Genomic DNA, 20,527 nt, shown 5'->3' with positions numbered 1-20,527 from the left:
GATTAGCATAAACATTGCCAATCCACCTATCAAATCCCCATCCTTAAACTCCTCACCAATTAGGAGTAATGCGGGACAAAGAAGAGGGTTAAGGAGTGATTAACAATGGGATTATGAGAATTAATCTTTAGTTAAGCTAAAGGACCTCTAAATTAGTTAAAATCCACTAATTTAGAGGTAGCCTCTAACTTTATCCCTATCTCACCCACCTACTAGCATTAAAGAGGGGGTCTTAGCTGTCTCCCACTCACTTCCCTCCAATTTGAAATTCAAATTCAAATCCAAATCCAAAATTTCAAATTTCAAATTCAGACTTACCAGGACTGTTTCACACTTGCCACGACCGTTCCAACCTAAAGCCACAAACGTATGTTCATACCCGTACGGTCGTACCAAAAAAAACTTTTTTTTCAAAAAAAAATTGCTACGACCGTTCCAAGCTAAAGCCATAAACATACGTTCGTAAGCATACAACCATACCAAAAAAATCTTTTTAAACCTTTTTTTTCAAAAACATTACCAAAAAAAAACTTGCCACGGTCATTCCACACTTGCCAACGGCCATTCCAACCTAAAGCCATGGACGTATGTTCGTAAGTGTACGACCGTACCAAAAAAAGGTTTTTTTCAAAAAATAAAATTTTAAAAAAACTTGCCACGGCCATTCCAACCTAAAGCCACGGACGTACGTTTGTAAGCGTACACTCGTACCCCAAAAAAAAATTCCACAGTCGTTCCACACTTGCCACGGCCATTCCAACCTAAAGCCACGGACGTACGTTCATAAGCATACGGTCGTACCCAAAAAAAACTTTTTTTCAAAAAAAAAATAAAAAAACTTACCACGGCCATTCCAATCTAAAGCCACAGGCATATGTTCGTAAGCATACGACCATACCAAAAAAAATTCTTAAAAAAATTTAAAAAAATTTGCCACATGGCTGTTCCAACCTAGAGCCATGCGTACGTTCGTAAGCATCGGCCGTACCACAAAACAAAACTTGCCACAGTCGTTCCAACCTAATGCCACAAATGTACGTTCGTGAGCGTACAGTCGTATCGAAAAAAAACTCTTTTTAAAAAAACATTTAAAATTTTCGATGAAACTAAAGTCCATCTACTTGGACTCAGCCTTGAAGGCAAGGCCGTGCAATGGTTCTAGTCTTTGGATTTGCACCCTACGGGCCCAAATGGAGCCCCCCCATCCAACTGTTCCAATCAGAACAAAAACCAGAGGAAACATTACACGACTACATTGCACACATCAGCACCTTGATTCGTGTTGCGAAGAGAGGAAAAATTTGAGTGATAAGAAATTAATGGACCGTTTCCTCTTGGGCTTGCACAATCCAAGGCTTCAAGACCACATGATAACATGAGAGGAAGCTGTTCCACGCAATTGGCCACCGCACCAATGCCACCCCACAGCTCATTTGTAACATTACCTTCCTCTGCTCCCAGGCCCCAAGCCTTGCTCGTGGCACCACCCCAAACCAAACCACGCCTCTCTCCAATACCAATCTTTCCATCCCAACTATTGCCTCTCCGGGAAAACCCCATTGCTTATGGAAAGATCCCAACCAGGTCCATAGCTACACGTGGAGCCCATGCGCTCTGCCATCCTCAAGGCATCCCAAACACCTCACCTCCCTCTGCCGGTGCCTCACAAGAGTGGCGGACTGCCCTCAAAAGAAACATCTTCCAATGCAACCATAATGTCATGGCTGTGGAATTGACCATTACTATAAGGATTGCCCTTTGGAATCAGTTTCTCATTCCACATTTGAAGGCATGCCATCCCTCAATGTGTTGAGCGTTCATCATGGGAAGATATCCACTGTCCCATTGAATGTCATCACACAGTTGCAAGCCAAGATAAATAAGGCCACATCCCGAAAGAAACAACGCTCTAAGCACGTTGGCCACCGCCACGGTGACGATCGGGTTAGCATCCGCACGGGCTCAACAAAGACCACATCATCCTCCTTCGCGAGCGATGATCGTGCCGAATTGCCGCTCCCCTGTGCAGCCCATTAAAAACTCACCAAACAGGAAAAATGACTGGCCACATATCCCAATGCTATCCTTGAGAAGCAACGTCTTCAAGAGGCCCAAGCAGCACTGATAGAGCAATACCACTCTCAACTTGAACCGCCACCCATTTTCATAACCTTAGACCTCGTATCAGAGTGCGTGCCGTCCCCCATTGAACCTGAACTTCCACATCGGGTCAAGCCGGAGTCCCCACAATCGCTCTAGGCTGAGGAAGATCCATTCGCCAACGTGATGTTGACAAATGACAATTTGCCCCTCATGCGCCTCCTCATCCTCCTATGCCTATTCCACAAATAGCCAAGCCCAAATCCCATGTTCACATCGAACAACTCGATGTGAACACTGACATAGAGTCTGACAGAGACTCACGAGGTCCGCACACCAAATTTGCTAAGGAATTTTATCCTCCTACTGCAACTACCTCTCGACCTCCACACTTGTCAAATAAGGACCAAATTGAACTTCCATATACTATTGCTGGTCCACCCTATGATCAAGGCCCCGCCTCTCAAGAAGCCGCTACTCATCATCAACACGACCTAGCCGGCCTCTCTGCCTTCCTTTCCTCCCAAATCCAAATGCCCATTGGAACCTTGTTGTGACAGATAGTCCAAATTTATGGAATGACCTTCGAGATTGGATGGAACACAAACTACAGGCTTATGTGGACGAGGAAGCTCCAGATTCCTCAGATGAATCTGAGCCCCATCATCTAGATTTACTCAATCACCCCACCACCACCACCCCACGACCCAAAGGTGCACCAACAATTCATGTCAATGCACTTGGACACTACTTTGAAGGTGATGACACAAATGCAGCATTGCCCATTTCCTATAATGGACATGTGGTCAGAGGCATCCTGGATGGAGGGGCTGGAGTAAGCATCCTCACACGAACATGCTGGGAAACTTGGGGTTGATCCCACCACCTTGGTGATCAAGCTTGGGGATAGAAACTGTGCAAAACCCCTAGGCCTAGTGCATGACCTTAACGTCAAAGTATGTGACATGATAATCTACCTCACATTTGTGGTCATGGACTTTTGTAATGCCTCCAATGATGCCATATTGGGTCGGCCCTTCATGAGACAAACGTGACTGCTCCATGACCAGGATGTGCATCATGTCTACCTCTGGAAAGCATCTCGAACACTTAAGGTCAACTTATATACTTGGCACTCACATCTCGTGGCCAAATCTCCCCTTATTGAAGAATCTGTGACTGGGTGGTTGCAAGAACAGGGTGCCCAGTTTTGTCCACTCAGGCACCCTGTAAACAGTAAAAAAACAAGCATATGTTTACCTTTAGTGGCTAATCTCTCCTAGTAAATGAAGGAATTTCGTTTCAAGTTCTTTTGTTGGAACATCATATTCAAAGTTGGAAATATAGTTGCATAATTTGATTAAGCATTATATAGTTAAAAGTCCTCATTTTCTTAGGTACAAAGTCAATGTATACACCCTGTCCCAAATTTGAACTGATTCCATAAAATGCTAATATCTTTTACATATAAACTCATATGAGATTCCCACTTTGTACCTTAGATCTTCACATAATATGGAGCTTAACTTGATTTTTTGAGAAAATTTTAAGATCTTTGTCTATTTTCTTTAAATATTTCAAGGTCTTTAAAGTGTTATAATATACGCCACTTTTTGTACCCACAATAGCTACCACTTAAAGTCCTTAATCTTGTAGATCAAAAGAGTGGGCAGATACTGAGACATTAGTAGAATGTAGTGGTTAGTAAAAATTACAAATCCAATGGTTGGATTTTTAATGATCTCTTTTTCAAAATTCTTCCAGACTATCAGAAGGCTTGTAAATATTAATAATCTAATTAGTAAAATTACATTTTTAATGTGAATCATCTAAAACCTATAGGGACTAGTGTACTTGTAATGGTGCATCTATGGAAAAATAAATTGGATCACTCTAAGTATGGAAAGATCATTTGTTTATCATTTCATCATATTTTTGATTAATTTTGATTAATTAGACTAATTTATATTAATTTAAGTTATATTGGGTTAATTTAAGAAAAAGCGTATTTTCTATTATTTGCTTGATCTCATTTTAAGTACCTTGCCCCCCCAAAATTTGCTCTCCAAGCATTGTCCCACTACAGCATAAACTGGATAAAACTGGACACCCTGATCTTGCAACAACCCGACTACCGCTAAGAGCAATGATCTCTTGGTTTGTGATGCTTGTCATCAAGCCCTTGATGATGTACGAGTGCCATCCCCAGCCACTTTTGTCCATAGTGACAGAGTTGACCAACGATTGGCTTCAAATCCTTGCTACACTTGACATCCTCCCAGGTCGCAAACTTGGCACACAATGTGTGCTCCCAAATGGCTAAACCCTTCATGAACCCTAGAAAGCCATTGCCTTGCTTAACACCTTGAGTGTAAGAGTAGCTCCACAGCCTACAACAACCACCCTACGGGTTTGGATAGATTTTCCCTTTGGTAGAAACATGCAAAGAAAACATGCCTTGATGTCTCCCACGGCTAGCCACAATCTTTTGCCATGGGAAACATGGGTCTCTCTGGGCAAAAACCATCTATAAAAGCTACCCATGCCAAATTCAATTGCCAGGTGGCCAACACATACAAAGCCTTGGGTCATTTACCCAAGCTGTACATACTCTATCTAACCCATTGGCTTGTAATTTTTATGTGGTTCCCATAGGTGAAACAAAAGAAGCAGTCGTCCTTGGCATAAGCTGGGTCCAAAACGCTACAAGTACAATTAACTCAGCTGCGCCTGTGACAACATAGCTACCCTCAAGCTTCCCCAAGGTAAGGTAACAATGATCCTCTGGATGGGGAGTGCATCGACTCTGATGCTCTACCCCCACAAACTGCTTTCATAAAGGGTATTCTCACACCCTCCCCAACAACTGGTAAGTCTTCCACTACCCCTGAACTACCACCAGCAGAACTAAACCCACCAAGAATATGGATTAGACTCCCAACCGAGAATGGTGGTTTACAACATATATCCTATGGTCCACACCAATCTCTTATTCCTAGAGGCGTGGAAAGCTCTTGGAAAACCCACACTAACAAAAGAAAACACTTATATTCAAATTTCAGATGAAATGCGTTTAATGAGTGTTGAGTCTTTCATCCCTAAAATTTCTATTGGAAATAACCAGTTGGAGTGTAGATTTCACGTTATAGATGCAAGAGCACTCGAAGGCTAAATTATCATTGGAAAAGAGTGGATTGATGCCACTCACTGCCAAATCAATTGGCGTGAAGAAACGGTCACCGTGGAAATCAACGGCAAAAAGGCCACTATCCTCTTGTGTCCCCAAGAGGAAATCATCCACACATCCTCACCCTCGACTTCCCTTCCCCCCCTCATGCCCCCTCCTCATCATCGACAGTCTCCCCTAATCCCCCACCCCATGCCTCACCTAAGCCGGTCAATTGGCCAATGTCGACACCACCCCCATCAACGACAAACAAGCCATGTCATCGACATTGCCCCTCGAATCTACATCCTTGACCACCCACACTGCAAGAAGCCTGACCTCATATCTTTATCATGACAATCAATGGTGGGTGCCCAAGAATATTTTAGCTACTCATCAGGGATTCTACAATGGCTACATAGAACTATGGATCCCCAGAAGGCCATCTCTAAAACCCAAGGGCAAGAAGCCAACTAAGCCAACACACACCAACCCTAAGACAAAGCTTCAATGTTGGCTAGTCCCAGACCACTTGTTATGAGCACAAGGCTACTACGAAGGCAACACTCGCCTTTGGCTACCCAAGCATGCTACTTGTGCTCATCCACCACAACTCCCCAAGAAGCCACAACAAAAGGGGTTCCACAACCATAACTTCGACAACCCCAAGCACAATGAAGCCAGCAACACTGAGTGCCTACCAATGTGCTCAAAGCACAAGGCTTCCATGAGGGCAACACACACTTGTGGCTCCCTAAGCCACAATCAAAAGCCTCTTCTCCGCGTCAACAACAACCACCTCATAGCTCAAAGCCTCATCAACAAAAAAGTCAAAATCCTCACCAACTATAGACCTTCATCACTCGGCAGCATTGGGTGCCCAAATGTCTCTTAGAAGCCCAAGGCTTCCATGATGGCAATTCCATCATCTGGCTCCCAAGGCATACCCCTCAACAGTTCGCCCAAACCACGCCCACCACGCCAGTACCTGTCCAATCGACAAAGATGGTTTGGCGACCAACGAGCACCACCCAATCCATGGGCACTCCAAATCTTAAGGGGCAATGCTAAACATGGCTGAGCTTATCCAACCACCCAAAGATAAACTCAAAGGTAAGCTCACAACTCTAGCCACATGGTCCACTGAGTACAAAACCCTCTTTAGGGGTGTTGACCTATCAAATAAAAAAAATAAGAGAGAGAGTCTCTAGGTGATTAGGACCATGGGCACACCTTTTGCCCTCACCCATGCACAACACCTGCAAATCTCACTGGACTCTGTCCTATGTGCACACACCACATAAAGCTTCATCATCGACATCCATGCAATTACATCTCTGGGTGGGGGGACCATGGTGGATGCAATTCTGGTCCATGGTACGTCCCATTGCATGGATCTTCTTAATCACCCCTACTGCCTGAATAACTATGCTTCATGTCTAATCAATCCTACCCAAAATTTCTTCTTTAGCTCAACACCTATGGATCCTCGCCATCAACTACCACTCCTATCAACAGCACAAGATCCCAAAGCTCCAATGACAAAAGAAGACAAAGTATAAAAAGAAAAGAGAGAACATCACAAATTGATGTCTTAACATCCACGAGAGCCAAGATGCCCATCACGGTGTCTTGACAAAGATGTGAGAGCTTCATGAACATCACCATCGACATACATCATCTCGGAGCACAAGCAGTCTCCATGCTTGTTGCTTGCTTGTCCCTCCGGAATTCCCCCCTTGCCACTTGCTTACTAACCCCAATGTTTTACTACCTCCTCTTTAATCATGCCACGTACCACTGGGATACTAGTCATTAAGTATTCCATGCTAGTCTACTCATTCAAGTACTCTGACTCCTCTAAATGAGGATGTCCTGCTGCACAAGGGATTTTTTTTAGAGAAAAAAAAAAGAGAGTACTACTGGGCACATACAAAAAAGAAAACTCATACGAGCCCATCAGCCTCGCTGGATACTTAATCACCAGTACTCCACTAACTTCTTTCCATCATTCTAACTTCCCCCACCTCCTGTCATTTCCGGCCGAGAGACATGAGAACCAACAAAGTGTGACCTTCCCCGCGTGCCTCAACAACCTCTCACTGATCACACAAGGACGCAATCGACTTCAGGAAGAGGAGTATGTTAACCACATATTGCTTTAACACATTCCCATGACAACTATGTCCGCACACTTATGTAATGGGCACCCGTGCTATATTGTAAATCCCATCATTTGATGAGGGAAATGCTGTAAATATTCTCCCAAGTATTGAGCTTCAAAGGACAAACAAGAGGATCTTGGTCAGTTGGCCAAACCGTAGAGAAAAGCCTTGTAACTATGTTTTGGGTACCCAGGTCACTTACTCCCGGGCGACCTAGTGGGAAAAGGCTTGGAAATATAAAAGCCAATTTTTCTTGTTTGTAACTCAGTCTCCCATTTGTGCAATAGAAGTGGAGTGTTCTCTCTCTCCCTCTCTCTTGCAACTCTAATCTAGCATGTGTGTGGTGTGCTTAGGGTGTTAGGGTTTTGGAGTGATTAGTGCTAATCACTTGTTCCCTCTTGCTTCCTCTCTCTCTCTCTCTCTCTCTCTCTCTCTCTCTCTCTCTCTCTCACGGTGACGAGCGGCTATGGTGGAGCTCTTGAGCCATGCTTGAGCTCCACGGATAGGAAACTTTTCACACGACACGGTTAGGGTAGGATTTCCTTAACAATATGGTCAAGACAACTAGTAATAAATGGGTTATTGCAAAAGTTTAGATCAAAATGAATCGAAAAGAATAGAAAAAGGCTTCTGCAATATCCCAAGATTTCAGCGTGATTATTCTTTTTATGAATGCAATTTCATACCTTAAAAGGTATAAGTTGCACCAATTAGGGGAGTAAGAATACCCCATAGGGATGCCTAAAGGTGTCTTGGAGATGTGGTCACCCACTTTTACAAAGCAATTTGAAAGTACATATTTGTTTATTTCTAAAAAGAGGTCAAAGGAAATTGTGGATTTTTTAAGTTTAGATAAAGTTAAGGTATCCTTATCCCAAAAAAACCATTGAACTTCTTTGATCTAAGAAGTTCGATAAGAACTTGGATGGACTCCAAGAGGCTATCTTTACCTTCATGTGGTATGGCTTCATAGCAAGTAGTGATATCAAAGGTGTGCATGGAGTAAATGCATGTTGCAAGGTTGACTAACAAGTCATAAGAATTACTTATCAACCAAATTTCTTTTTAATGATAGAAGGTCCAAGAAACTCTATGCATATCATGGGCAATATTCTTAATTTCAAGAACCCATATGTGTTAATGCACTGTTAATGAGTTAAGTTAGAGAAAATGCATGTGTGCACTTGTAATCCATCTAAAAGTACCTTTATGGACTTTGAATGTTGCCATAAGATATGGTAAGGTGAAGTTATCTAATTGAATGATATTTAATTTATTAATTACTTGTGAAATATTTTGGATGATATGTTCTTCAGTTTAAGCTATGGTCTGGAATTATTTACTCTGTAATCTTTCAACGACAACCGTTCGAATCAATCTTTTGCAAATGAATGTGGGATTTTGAGTGGATTTATCAAGCCCACAAATGAATAAGTGTTTGTCTAGGTAACTTAATTCATCATTAAGTTGTTGGTCTAAAAATTAGCCCATTAGAACAATCAGGAAAAAGTTTGTCAATTCTAGTAAGGTAAATAATTTTTATTTTTTCTTTGTGAAAGCTATTTGGAATAATTTTCACATAGCTTGCACCAACCAATATATAATGCCTCAGTTTGTAATAAAGGGATTAGGGGGTTAAGGTGGAATATGATTAAGGCCTTTTGACAAATGTTCTTTTAATTTCTTATGGTGGAAAATTTCAATGTCAGATGTTGATACATGGGTTCTGAAATGGTCATAAGATGTGATAAAAGGGGCCAACTTTTTGCTATGGTTGGAAATGCAATCAATGTTTAAGTCAAAGTGTTGTGAAAAAGTGTTTTTGTGTTTATAAAAACACTAACCAATGTTGTCAATATATAAGACCAAGCAAACCCAATGGCTTCAAAGAGCTTAGATTTGCATGGTTCAAGAGAATTAATCACTTGAGCAAACACATCTCGAGGACGAATAATCTCACATGGTTTAGATGAAAAGAGAACATGCATAAATCTTTTTGTATGGCTACAGTAGACATTCAAAATATTTCTAGAAAAAACACAAGTACTCAAAGATCTACGAGGCTTTTTATTCATTAAATGAGATTTGCTTGACAATATCGTTGGCCTCACTGAAGTGTTGAGACCCTCGCCATTGTCTCTTGACTGAGGATGTGTTGTTTGCTGCTATAGGAAGAAGACTTACATCTTTTGGATGTGGTTTTGGGTTCTAAGGCCAAGGAGGGTTTAAGAATTTGTTCAGTGAGAGAAGCAAGAGGAGGGTGGCTAATTTTTGGAAGGAGGGATGAAGACAGAGAGCTGCGAGAGAGGTTTTTTGTAGCTTCAAGGATTTTCTCCTGAAAGATGTAAAAGGCTATGATAGAGAGACGGACATCAAGAGGGAGAGAGGCTACCCAAGTGATGAAGGCATAGAACAAGGATTTAGGAGATTTGGAAAAAAAAAGGCTTTCTAGGTGATGAATCATGCACCACATGATCTAATCTAACCAGATAATAGAAGATTTACAAGTGGCATTGCCTTGTGTAGAACATCGACATTTGACATAGGGTCCTAAGATGTTCCAATAAGTTTTAAGAAATTTCTTAGGTTTGCTTTTATCTAAGGAGGGGGCCTTAGTTTTGAAGAAAACATTATGACTACGACATTTAGATAAATCAAAAGATTGTAGGGAAAAGAGAGTTAAGGTAAATTTTTTATCACAGTAGGAAGAAAATGCTTGCCTTGCCAAATGGATAACTTACATTGTCCCACTGCTTCAGAAGAAAGGCTACAAATGATAGCCAACGATTCAATTGTGAAGGGTGCTTGATGATTCAAGGTGTCAAATCACCAAAGCTTGTGGGTCTAGGCCAATAGAATCCAACTCTAGTTGTCTTGGAGGGAGAAGCGGGATGATGGAGTCAAATTCTAATTGAGGATTGCCATTTGGAGTGTTGATAACAAAGGGTTTGAGTAAGAGAAGTAAGAGCTTCCTATTCTTTGGGATCAATTCCTTCAATATCCAGTAGGGGATTGAGTGGCAATGTGGCTAATTGAGCTAGAAGATGCAACACTGGAAGATTGTTAATTAGAAAAAGTTTATTCACTATGCTAGGTAACAATCTCTGATAAAAATCATTATCTTGTTCATCTGCTGCATCGATATCAGGTAGTTTTCGAAGAAGAACATCAAAGGAGGCATTAGTAATGTGAGCATCTTTCCGATAAACTAGCAGGAGTTGAAGCCAGTCATTGATTGAAGCAGAAGGTCCATTGACAGCTACTGCTTCTTGCTCAAATTATTCTTTGAGCCTGGGATGAAGTTTGGTGCTATGGAAACACACAATGATGGTTTCAATTCCCTTAGCTAGAGGAGGAGAAACTGCCTCAGTAAAGCCCAGTTTGGCGAGAGCAGATACCCATCCAACCTGAAAAGATTAAAAGGTGGTTATATTAGTAGGCTAGCAGCTAGCTCGGCCAAACGCCAGCAAGGTTTTAGTGTGTGTGCTTAAACATTTAGACCACAGCGACACAACCAAACTAGAAAGTAAAAAGAGTTTTTATTATTGCATCGATTATCAGATGTACTCGGGAAGATATAATTCATAAACATAGAGGATGATATGTTGTCCTGCTACCATTTTTAGATCAAGTTGCTCTTACGTGCCACCATCCCAAACAAGCAAGGTGTTAAAACATCGAAGCCTATGAGGGGAAGATAGGTAATGCCTGTGCAACCCGATGTGTTATTGCCTTAACTAAAAACTTAAGCAAGCATATATGACCATAATTATCATGAGTTATGGTTTGCTACACTAACAGGCAAGGGTGTCTAAGTCAAAAACAAGGTTTAAAGCTAAGTTTAGGTAGAAATTATTACAAGTATGCTAATTCCATAGGCTAGATACTATCTTGAATAAATTCATAAGTATATATTTCCACAAGCTAGGGGTGAATTGATGGTATTAGATTAAAAAACATACAACAATTAATTAACAAGAGATAATTACCTGGAAAGCTAACAATCCTTACATAACATCTACCTATACATCTAGCTATGGCATGCATATTAGAATAAGAGTTCAATCAAAGTTAGTAAGGGCCTACCAAGTGTAAAGGCCCAGCTATGCTACTACTCATTAATAAGTTAAGCAACTAGACATTAAATCCTTATGTAAAAGATGCAACAAGGGCAACCATTGTATGAATAAACAAAAATGCTACTTATTGCTATTAGAAACTATGTGCATATATATGCTAGACATGAATCTATTCTTTTGGAAAATTCAGCAATATATAATGCATAAGAGCTACAACATGGTTGTCCTATACTCGACATACAAGCTAAGATAATTTTTGCAAAGAAAAAGACATTAAGTTGGTGAAATTGCACATTAGCCATATTATTTTTTCACAATTTCTTGCATTCACAAAAGTTAGTATGATAAAGGACGCATGCGTGGCTAGAAAACTATGTTTTAAAAGGAAGACATCTATACATAGCATCTAGTTATGGTATGCATCTAAGTAAGGAACCATCAAGGGTAAAGGCCCAGCTATGCTACTATTCATTAGTGAAAGAGTTAAACAGCTAGACAACCTATCATTATATCCTTATGTAAAAGATGCAACAAGGGCAACCATTGTAAGAATAAGCTAAAATGCTACTCAATGCTATTAGAGACCATATGCATATCTATGCAAGACATATATCTATTCTTTTGGAAAAATCAACAATATATAATGCATAAGAATTTGAAACCTGATCTACGACATGGTTTTACTATACCCATCATGCAAGAAGAGATACACAATATCTAATATTTGCAAAGCAAAAGACATGCAGCTACTAAAATGGTAGCAACCTTATTATATTTCCTGCAATTGAGATGGTTAGCACGGTAAATGATGCATATGTGGCTAGCAAATTGTGCATTAAAAGGAAAACATCTACCATGAGCTATTTAAAAAGAAACCCAATAAGTGAGAGCCAATGAGAACTAAATTACAAGGGATGACATCAATGCTTTTCATGACATGTAAGAACGACATTTTCCAAGAAATAAGGATGTACTTTACTATCGCAAATAGTAGTATAACTAATAACCATGGGAGCATGATGAGTGAATTTTAGCCAATGAGAACTAAATTACAAGGGATTACATCAATGCTTTTCATGACATGTAAGAACGACATTTTCCAAGAAATAAGGATGTACTTTACTATCGCAAATAGTAGTATAACTAATAACCATCACGTTACCATCCATTAAAACAAGAGAAAAACTCCTGTAATTCCAAGAAAATTACCTAAAACGTACTAGATTAAAGTATGCTTTTTAAGGAACACTACACAAATTATATATCTAGTAAATTATTGAACTAGTCTATAGTATGTTTCAAGGGGCTGGATAATGGTGATATTAGCATCCTTAACCATAATATCTATAATAATGTTAGAAGGACGATCATTCATAAACATCATCGCCAAAAAAGATGTATCCAACAACATGATAGAACTAGGGTTAGCTAGGGTATTAGTAAGATACAATTCATTATCATGTCATTCCATTAACTAAAATCAATCCGTTGAAAGAAAAGCATACTAATGTTATAATGCTAGTATTGATTAAATAGTCATGTAATAGACTACTCACATAAGCTATTGGTTTAGGTATAGTGTAGGTATTACACTAGAAGGAGGGGAACTAATTAAAATATTAATTTGAGACAAACATTGTTATTACACTAAGGCTATCATACAGTTGATAGAGTTGATAGAGCAAGGAATACCATGGCTGAATTTCACCAATACTACCCTATACATGCTAACAGTTGATAACATGAAACCTATATCGTTGCTAGCTTAACATTACAAGTACTAATCAAATAATTCACACGTCAAGCATGCAGTGAACATCTTGTGCCTGTAACATAAATAGATTACTATGCTAGAATCACGTTATATATGCTAGTCACTTGTATGTAATATGCTAATGCTTATAAATTGTGGTAAGTATGCATTATGAGAAAGAGCATGCTAAGTAAGCCTATGCTATTATTATAACGTTTTGGGTGTTACAATCTACGGTTTGATGATGTACACATGGAAGAGGGATTAAACCGTTGGTAGTATGCCTATAATGTATATTTCATGGGTTAGGATTTAGCAAGACAACTATGTAGATTATTTTGATATATCTATTAGGTAATCAAAGCATCTATTCGTGGTGTGCAACATTCCTAATGGTTATACTGTAAAACTATCATCCAATGGAGTCCCATAAACAGGCAAATACTCGTGCATTCCCAATACTAAAGAAAAACACATCAATACGCCATTGACACCCCATACACAACATCTATTGTTAAATCATGTGGGCCGATAGATGCACTATTTAGCTAAGAAATCATGCATTTCTCAAAGTTAACATAAGCATATATTATGTACAGCATGCATTTGATTAATACACAATAAGAGGAAAATGCTAATTAAAATCATGAATGTAAAGGGCTATTTGGCCCATGCTTGCCATGGGGAAGGCAAGAGGGAAACCCAAGCCAATAGTTCCAATAAGACTGATGTTCTAAGTACATGTATGTACCTGGGCCATGTTGGGGAGATGATGCTTGCAATCTGCGGTTGTCTAGGGGATACGCTCCAGAGGGTTGAGATGCAATCGTGGTTGAGAGAAGGGTTGAGACCATACTTTGTATTTATAGTAGCCAAAGCTTGCAAGGCTACTATCATGCTGGGTTGGCACTTCCATTTGTGGAAGGTGTGAGTAGGGCCGCCTTCATTACCAAGGATGTGCCGCCAATTTGGATGGACATGGCCAGCTTGCGCCATACAGTGGTGGTTTAAGAGCGCGGGGTGAGCCGCTATATGTGGAGCCCATTGATGCAGGGCACCATCTCTTCCAGAAGCACAAGGATCGACCATGCAACACGGGTGTGTAGGGAGAGTTGGTTTTCGATTAGCAACAAGGTTGGAAAAGAGAGACCACACTGTTAGCTTTAGGGTTAGATTTTAGAAAAGGGTTAGTTCACACCATTGTGGATGATAGGGATGATAGGAGTCAAAACACTTAGGGTTTAAGTAAAGGTTAAAAACCTTTTAGTTTTAAAAGCCCATTCATGTGGGTGAACTACTTAGATAAGGGTTGGTTAACTGAAAAGTAGTTTATAGGAAAAAGTTATAATAGGTAATAGCTTATGTAGGTAGTGTTTATTACTACATATGTATGTGAATGTGTGTGTGTGTGTGTGTGTGTGTGTGTGTTTGTTTAGTTTTGTATGATGCTGCCAGCACTGAATGTGTGTGTGTGTGTGTGTGTTTAGTTTTGTATGATGCTGCAAGCACTGAATGTGTGTGTGTGTGTGTGTGTGTGTGTGTATTGTGTGTTTGTTTAGTTTTGTATGATGCTGCAAGCACTCAATGTGCGTGCGTGTGTGTGTGTGTGTGTGTGTAAACGCGTGCATGCATGTGAGAGATTTTCCAACCATGATAAACTTTTTTAGAAAATGCTAGAGATATCTTTGCTCATAGAAAAACAAGAGTTGGATTCACACTGAGTTTTTCCTCATGCCCTGTGTGTGTGTGTGTGTGTGTGTGTGTGTGTGTAGAGAGAGAGAGAGAGAGAGAGAGAGAGAGAGAGAGAGAGAGAGAGACTCATGAGTGAATTGAACACATGGAGCGAAGATATGCACTTGGAGTGTGACACTTGGATTGGTGGAGAGAGAAATGGTGCAGAGGGGCTTTTTTTTTTTTAGGAAATAGTTTTCCAAATTTTTTGAAAGGAGGGGAATATGTGGCAATGGCTTTTGAATTGTGAAAATCGAAAATTCTTTAACTTTGGCACATACTCTTTTTTTTTCAATTCTCCCCTTAACAAGCCAACAGGGGGGCCTACTTCTGTTCTTGTGTCTACTTCTCAAATATTATGTTCTTTTTATTGCACTAGCTTTAAAATTAGTAAGATAATGTAATGTGATTTTGACTATTATTTTTTCCATACCGTTTTCTCAAAGCTCAACTCAGAAATTCTTGGACATGAATAACAAATGGTTGCCGCATAAATACTTGTCTTGCAAACACCACTTTCTTGGTGTTTCTGTATTTGAATAGTGGAAAGTATCGCGCGCTACCATGGAATCTATAAATCTCACGATATCAAAATTCCCAAAATAACTGGTTTTTTTTTAAATGTATTGGGAGAATGGGGTACTGATATTACATGCCTCAAGGGTAGATTAAAACCATGTACCTCCACAGAAGGAGGCAAGGGCCCCCCCATTGAGCTATAGAACAAGAGACAAACTCTCATTTTGATTCACCTTTTACCTTTACATTATTATGCATCATTCAATTTAATTTCAACGTAATTAACTACAGTGTGCATGGGTAGTGGTTCTGTGGCAAGTGTGTGTTGTTAATTGGGTCATAAGCGGTCAATTGGCTTGGCTATGACATTGATAGACTCTCCCCCACCCACCCATCAACCACTTATGGCACCACTTTGATACAAATACCTCTTAAAATTACTACTTAATAATATCAACTCTCTCTCTCTCTCTCTCACACACACACATCCCTAGAGCTACTGCCATCATATGAATTATCTTTGGTCTGTTGGCTTGGCTATGACGTCAAAAGAATCCTGTGTCTCTTTGGTTCGTTGGCTTGCAGGATGTCGCACATAAGCAAGCTTAGTGTAAAATGAAGAAGACTCACATAAGAATTTGATATGCATCCTCACATTCTAAGCCTGTTGGCTCAGAAGCCAAACATTATACAAAATTGCTGACATCACAAAAACCTAACCTTTTTGTGCATCTCTAATGAACCAAAAATGACTCCAACCATCAAGTCCTTTGCCCATTGTGATGACTAAGAGAGTGTTCAATATGCAGGGCAGTAACATGCCATCCCAAAGTCACTAGCTCAGCAGTAACCACACAAACCTGCTAAGGAGTTGCCAAGCCACCAAGCCAATCAATCTTGCCACCGGCCAGGTGAAGAGAACCAAAAGTTTCGGCCACCAAACCCAGGATGCTCTGATCAAAAAAGCACATAATCTGACCACCACCAGGTACACTTCGCACCCTGGCAATGTCTTGAACACTGCAGGACAGCATTTGCTACTCTCAAAGGCTGCAAGATTGATACAGGTTTACTAAACAACTCCACCAAAAAGGTGGCTGTCCTGCATTGTGCCTGTGCTTTATATACATCTTGACTGGCAACGGCATTTATATGCAGACACCCTTTTGCATTCTGATCATGTCATACAGCTCAGGGCAACCTCAATGGGCCCACCAAGTTAAACCTGCTTTGACCTCTAAAGGTGTAAAACCTATATAATCTACAGTTCACGTACAAATCATCAGCCGCACACAAGCTTCCACACAGACAAGGGTGGCACAATGAAGCAGGCCTCTTCCAGCTGAGCAAAACTCTGCTCAATCTTCCAATATTGTATGTGCCTCACCATTCTCTCTGACTGGAGACTTGTCTGGCTGCAGTGCTTCATAGACTTTCACAGCATCTTTGGCAAAAGCAGCCATTGACTCAAAAACCACAGGAAGATGTTCCTTGAAGCGAGAGAGAGTCTTCTCCTTCCGATCTTGCATCACCTTAGTGTGTGTACGCTTATTATCCTCCAGTAAGCTTCTCCAGCTATCCACATCAGCTCTCTTCAATTGCACACTGGTACTCTTAGATGAACCAACCTCCTTCGTTTCTTCTTTACTCTCCAAATACTTCTCCAGCCTCTTCAGAGAGCGAGTACTTTCATCCAAATCTCTTGCAGACCTCTCCGCATTCTTCTTCAGATCCAATTCACCTGCCTGCTCTCTCTCCAAAGAGTGTACGCCCTCGGCAAAATCTTTGATAGCATCCACAACACCTTGCCGTTTCTCAAGGCCCTCAAGGGAGTTGCGCCAGTTTGACAAAAAGGAGAAGACTGCAGGCTTTTCTGTCCAGTGGGGGGAGACAGGTCTCCCCCTCCCATCTCTCTCCAGTTCCTTGTGGCATTTTAACAACCATGCATGCAAGGTTTCAATGTAGTTCTTCTGCGAATCGATCCATCGCTGGAACTGAGTTTGCCACTTCTCAAGCTCACGTTCTAGCTCAATGGTCGCCTTCATGTGTGCTTCACTGGCTTCATCTCCCGCAACTGAGTTCTCCAAAGTTTGCATCTCGGATGCGATTGCTTGTTGCGCTCGGTGACACTCCCACATCACCTTCCACATGCTCATCAACCTGCCACCAGACCGATTTCCTTCATGAAGAAAGAACTTGAGAAGGCAAGCATTGCTGCAATGGCCGAATCCATCTAAGCAACCAAAAAGAAAATTACATGCTTACCCTCCCAAGAGCTCAGCCAATTGGGGATACAACTCCTCATCTGTCAGCTGTCGTATCCTCATGGAAGCTAATTCTATAGCTCGGAGAGCCACCATAAGCTGTGTGTCTAGCTTCTTCAAGGCAGCTCTCGTTTTATCTATTGCAGTTGGGTCACCACCCTTAGCATCAAGGTTGTGTAGCTTCTGGCACTTTTGATCAAACGCCAACCGAATAAGTTCTCCCGCCTGCAAAAACAAGAAGAATCCAATCCATATTGACAGATGCAATTCAGACAAGGCATAAATTAAGAGAAAAAGAAGCCCTACTCTTCAACCCCTTTCTACAACTACCTAAAATCAAAGGAATTGAGCACAATTGCTTGCCTTTACTTCATCATAGAGTTTTTTCTCCCATGCATAAAGTCGTTCCAGGGTTGAGGCATGACTTCCGTACATACCACACTCAGCAATATCAGTGTCTTCATAAGCATCTTTCATCGCCAATGAGGTTTTCCGTGACCAGTGCGACGTGATAGCATTGAAAACCTTGGAAGAATCTGCAATGAAAAAAAAAACATCAATCACATTCACCAGTACTGCCATTCATCCCTGCTCATAAAAATCAAACAGGGGATCATATACCTTTCAAGTTCAAGAAGCCCAGATGATGATAAACCATCTGTGTCTCCAGCATGCCAGAAACATCCTTCCCGCTCTTACATGCTCTTTGAAAATGATTATGAATGTGCCTCACGGCTCCTGTTAAGTCCCTTTCCATCACAGTGGTGAGAACAGCGAGCCCTTTCTTGGAGGTCTCCTTCGGTTGCACCTCTGCAACTACCTCTTTTTCTGCATTGATATTGGCAGCCATCTGCTGCACCTCGCCGTTAGCTTTCTCCACAGAAATTTCTGCCCTAGTTTTGGGAACATCTACTGCTTTATCATCAAAGACTACTCTCTTCTCCTCGACTGATGCATCCTCCTCCAACCCTTTCCCTTTACCCAAATCTTCGGCAGAATGCACTTCTTCATCTTCCTTTAGTTCCTCTTCCTCCAAATCCGGTATCCCCTCTGCTTTTCGCACCTGATCGAAATCCTGTACTTCTTCATCTTCTTCCTCCTCCTCCTCGACTTCGCTGCCTTGCTTCCTTCTTCTCTGTTCAAGCAAGTTATATGGAATAGGTGGAGCATCAAAGATATCATACATGAACCATGAAGATGAGTTTCGAGTCGGAGATGGCATTGGTGGTGGGGTCCGCATGGCATGAGGGGACGGGGAGAATGCCATGAAATAGTCATCTGCATCATCTCTTCTGGGAGAATAAAAAGGTGGGGAGAAATCACTGGCCCTATCTGGAGACCCCATGCCATTGACAGAATAGAGTGGGGGCACATCCATTATATTTGCAGGAGGGCTAGCATCTTGGGCAAGGGGAGGGGGGCTTGAATGGGAGAGAGGGGATGTGTGGGACGACTCACGGGGTGATGTGGAGATGGGCAGTGGTGGAGATGGGGGGCTTGCAGCTTTTGCGATGGCAGCTGCGACCACGGCTGGGGGAGAGGGGGCAGGTGGGGAAGGGGAATAGGAAGAGGAAGAGGAAGAGGAAGAGGAAGGGGGGGAAATGGTAGGAGGGGGAAGCGATATTGCCACAACAGAGGGTGAAGAAGGAGAAGCTTCTGGAAGGGGTAAGACAGGGGTGCTGGGAGAGGTATCAGAGACCTCCCCTTCAGAGAAACGCCGCAGAGCGAGCCCGACATTCCGAAGACTCTGGATGTATGCCACATGAGCTATTGCAAAATCGTGTCTGCAATTCACTGCCATTTTCATCAGCTTTCGACGCTCTTTGCATTGCATAACCACATCAGAGTCGTCCAGTCTGGAGATGGCACACCCCATCTCTCTCTCTCTCTCTCTCTCTCTAGCTCAGCATTATGCATCAACACTCTTCTGTAAAGAGTTCTGCCATGCTCATCTTGGAGGTAATAATATGCCTAGTGAAGAAAACCTTGGCAAACGCGCCTGTTTCTCCATCATCTGAACTCTGCTCATAACTCAGATCAATCGCAAACACTGACTTTTCAAAATTAATTAAGTTATTTGCCCCCTCATAACCTGCCAAAAACTCACAGATTCGGATCAAAGTTCCTGCATATGCCGCAAAAGACACCGCTCGATGACGAGCTTCTCTCCTCTCTTCACTTCACTGAAGGCAGGGGTACCTGCTGAGAAAAAATTAGGGTTTCCAGAAAAGAAGTAGTGTTCAATAACGGAAATCAGGGTTAGCTGGAGAAATCTCAGATTAAATAGGGATCAGGCGGCTGTACAAGGGTGGGAATGGGAAGGGACAGAAGCCATATTCAGGCGATCAGAAGAGTAAGGGACAGCGGAGACAATAGTTTACATGGCCATGGAAGCTCTGGCCCAGAGTAGAATTTTGCTATCGTGGATTCTTCTCTGAGAAGGGAAAGCAGCGGAAAAGTTCATGCTGGGCCTTGTGGGCGATCGCCAACCGTGCCAAGGGAGGTGTTTCCGGAAGAGAGAGCGGAAGATCTCTTGTAGAGAGAAGATGTTTATGGAGTGGCACGTGGGAGGGATGTTGTGAGAGAGAGGTTAAGGGAGAGATGCTAGAGAGTAGAGAGAGAATGTAGAGTGTCGTAGAGAGAGAGATTAGTGGACTAGTAACTAGAGAGAGATCAGAGTAGAGAGGGACAGAGTACAATGTACATACACTCTATACTACGTAGACAAGTATAGGTGTGGAGAGACTGTA

At 41.6% G+C, this 20,527-nt stretch overlaps 1 protein-coding gene across 1 annotated transcript; it reads right to left on the bottom strand.

Annotated features, from left to right (window-relative positions):
- Positions 1–16,118: 16,118 nt before the first annotated feature.
- Positions 16,119–20,325, bottom strand: LOC147619285 (nitrate regulatory gene2 protein-like). Its single transcript, XM_086772940.1, has 5 exons — positions 20,082–20,325; positions 18,399–19,976; positions 18,141–18,313; positions 17,779–18,002; positions 16,119–17,673 (listed from the first exon to the last, which is right to left on the bottom strand). The coding sequence occupies exons 2-5, from the start codon at positions 19,651–19,653 to the stop codon at positions 16,872–16,874; spliced, it is 2,454 nt and encodes an 817-aa protein (XP_086629066.1). The 5' UTR covers positions 19,654–19,976; positions 20,082–20,325; the 3' UTR covers positions 16,119–16,871.
- Positions 20,326–20,527: the final 202 nt, after the last annotated feature.

Source organism: Cibotium barometz, chromosome 33, assembly GCF_041138505.1.
Source record: "Cibotium barometz isolate CiBa-2024 chromosome 33, ASM4113850v1, whole genome shotgun sequence".
In the NCBI taxonomy this organism is placed as follows: domain Eukaryota; kingdom Viridiplantae; phylum Streptophyta; class Polypodiopsida; order Cyatheales; family Cibotiaceae; genus Cibotium; species Cibotium barometz.
The sequence above is the reverse complement of the archived record's forward strand: the minus strand, read 5'-3'. Positions and strand labels throughout refer to the sequence as shown.

Excerpts from the sequence above, each read along its gene's own strand:
- LOC147619285 (XM_086772940.1), bottom strand. The coding sequence starts at position 19,653 with ATGGGGTGTGCCATCTCCAGACTGGACGACTCTGATGTGGTTATGCAA. Across the intron at positions 18,314-18,398 it reads GGGCTTCTTGAACTTGAAAG|ATTCTTCCAAGGTTTTCAAT; the intron begins GTATATGATCCC and ends TTTTCATTGCAG. Across the intron at positions 17,674-17,778 it reads TTGGCTGAGCTCTTGGGAGG|GTTGATGAGCATGTGGAAGG; the intron begins GTAAGCATGTAA and ends GTCTGGTGGCAG.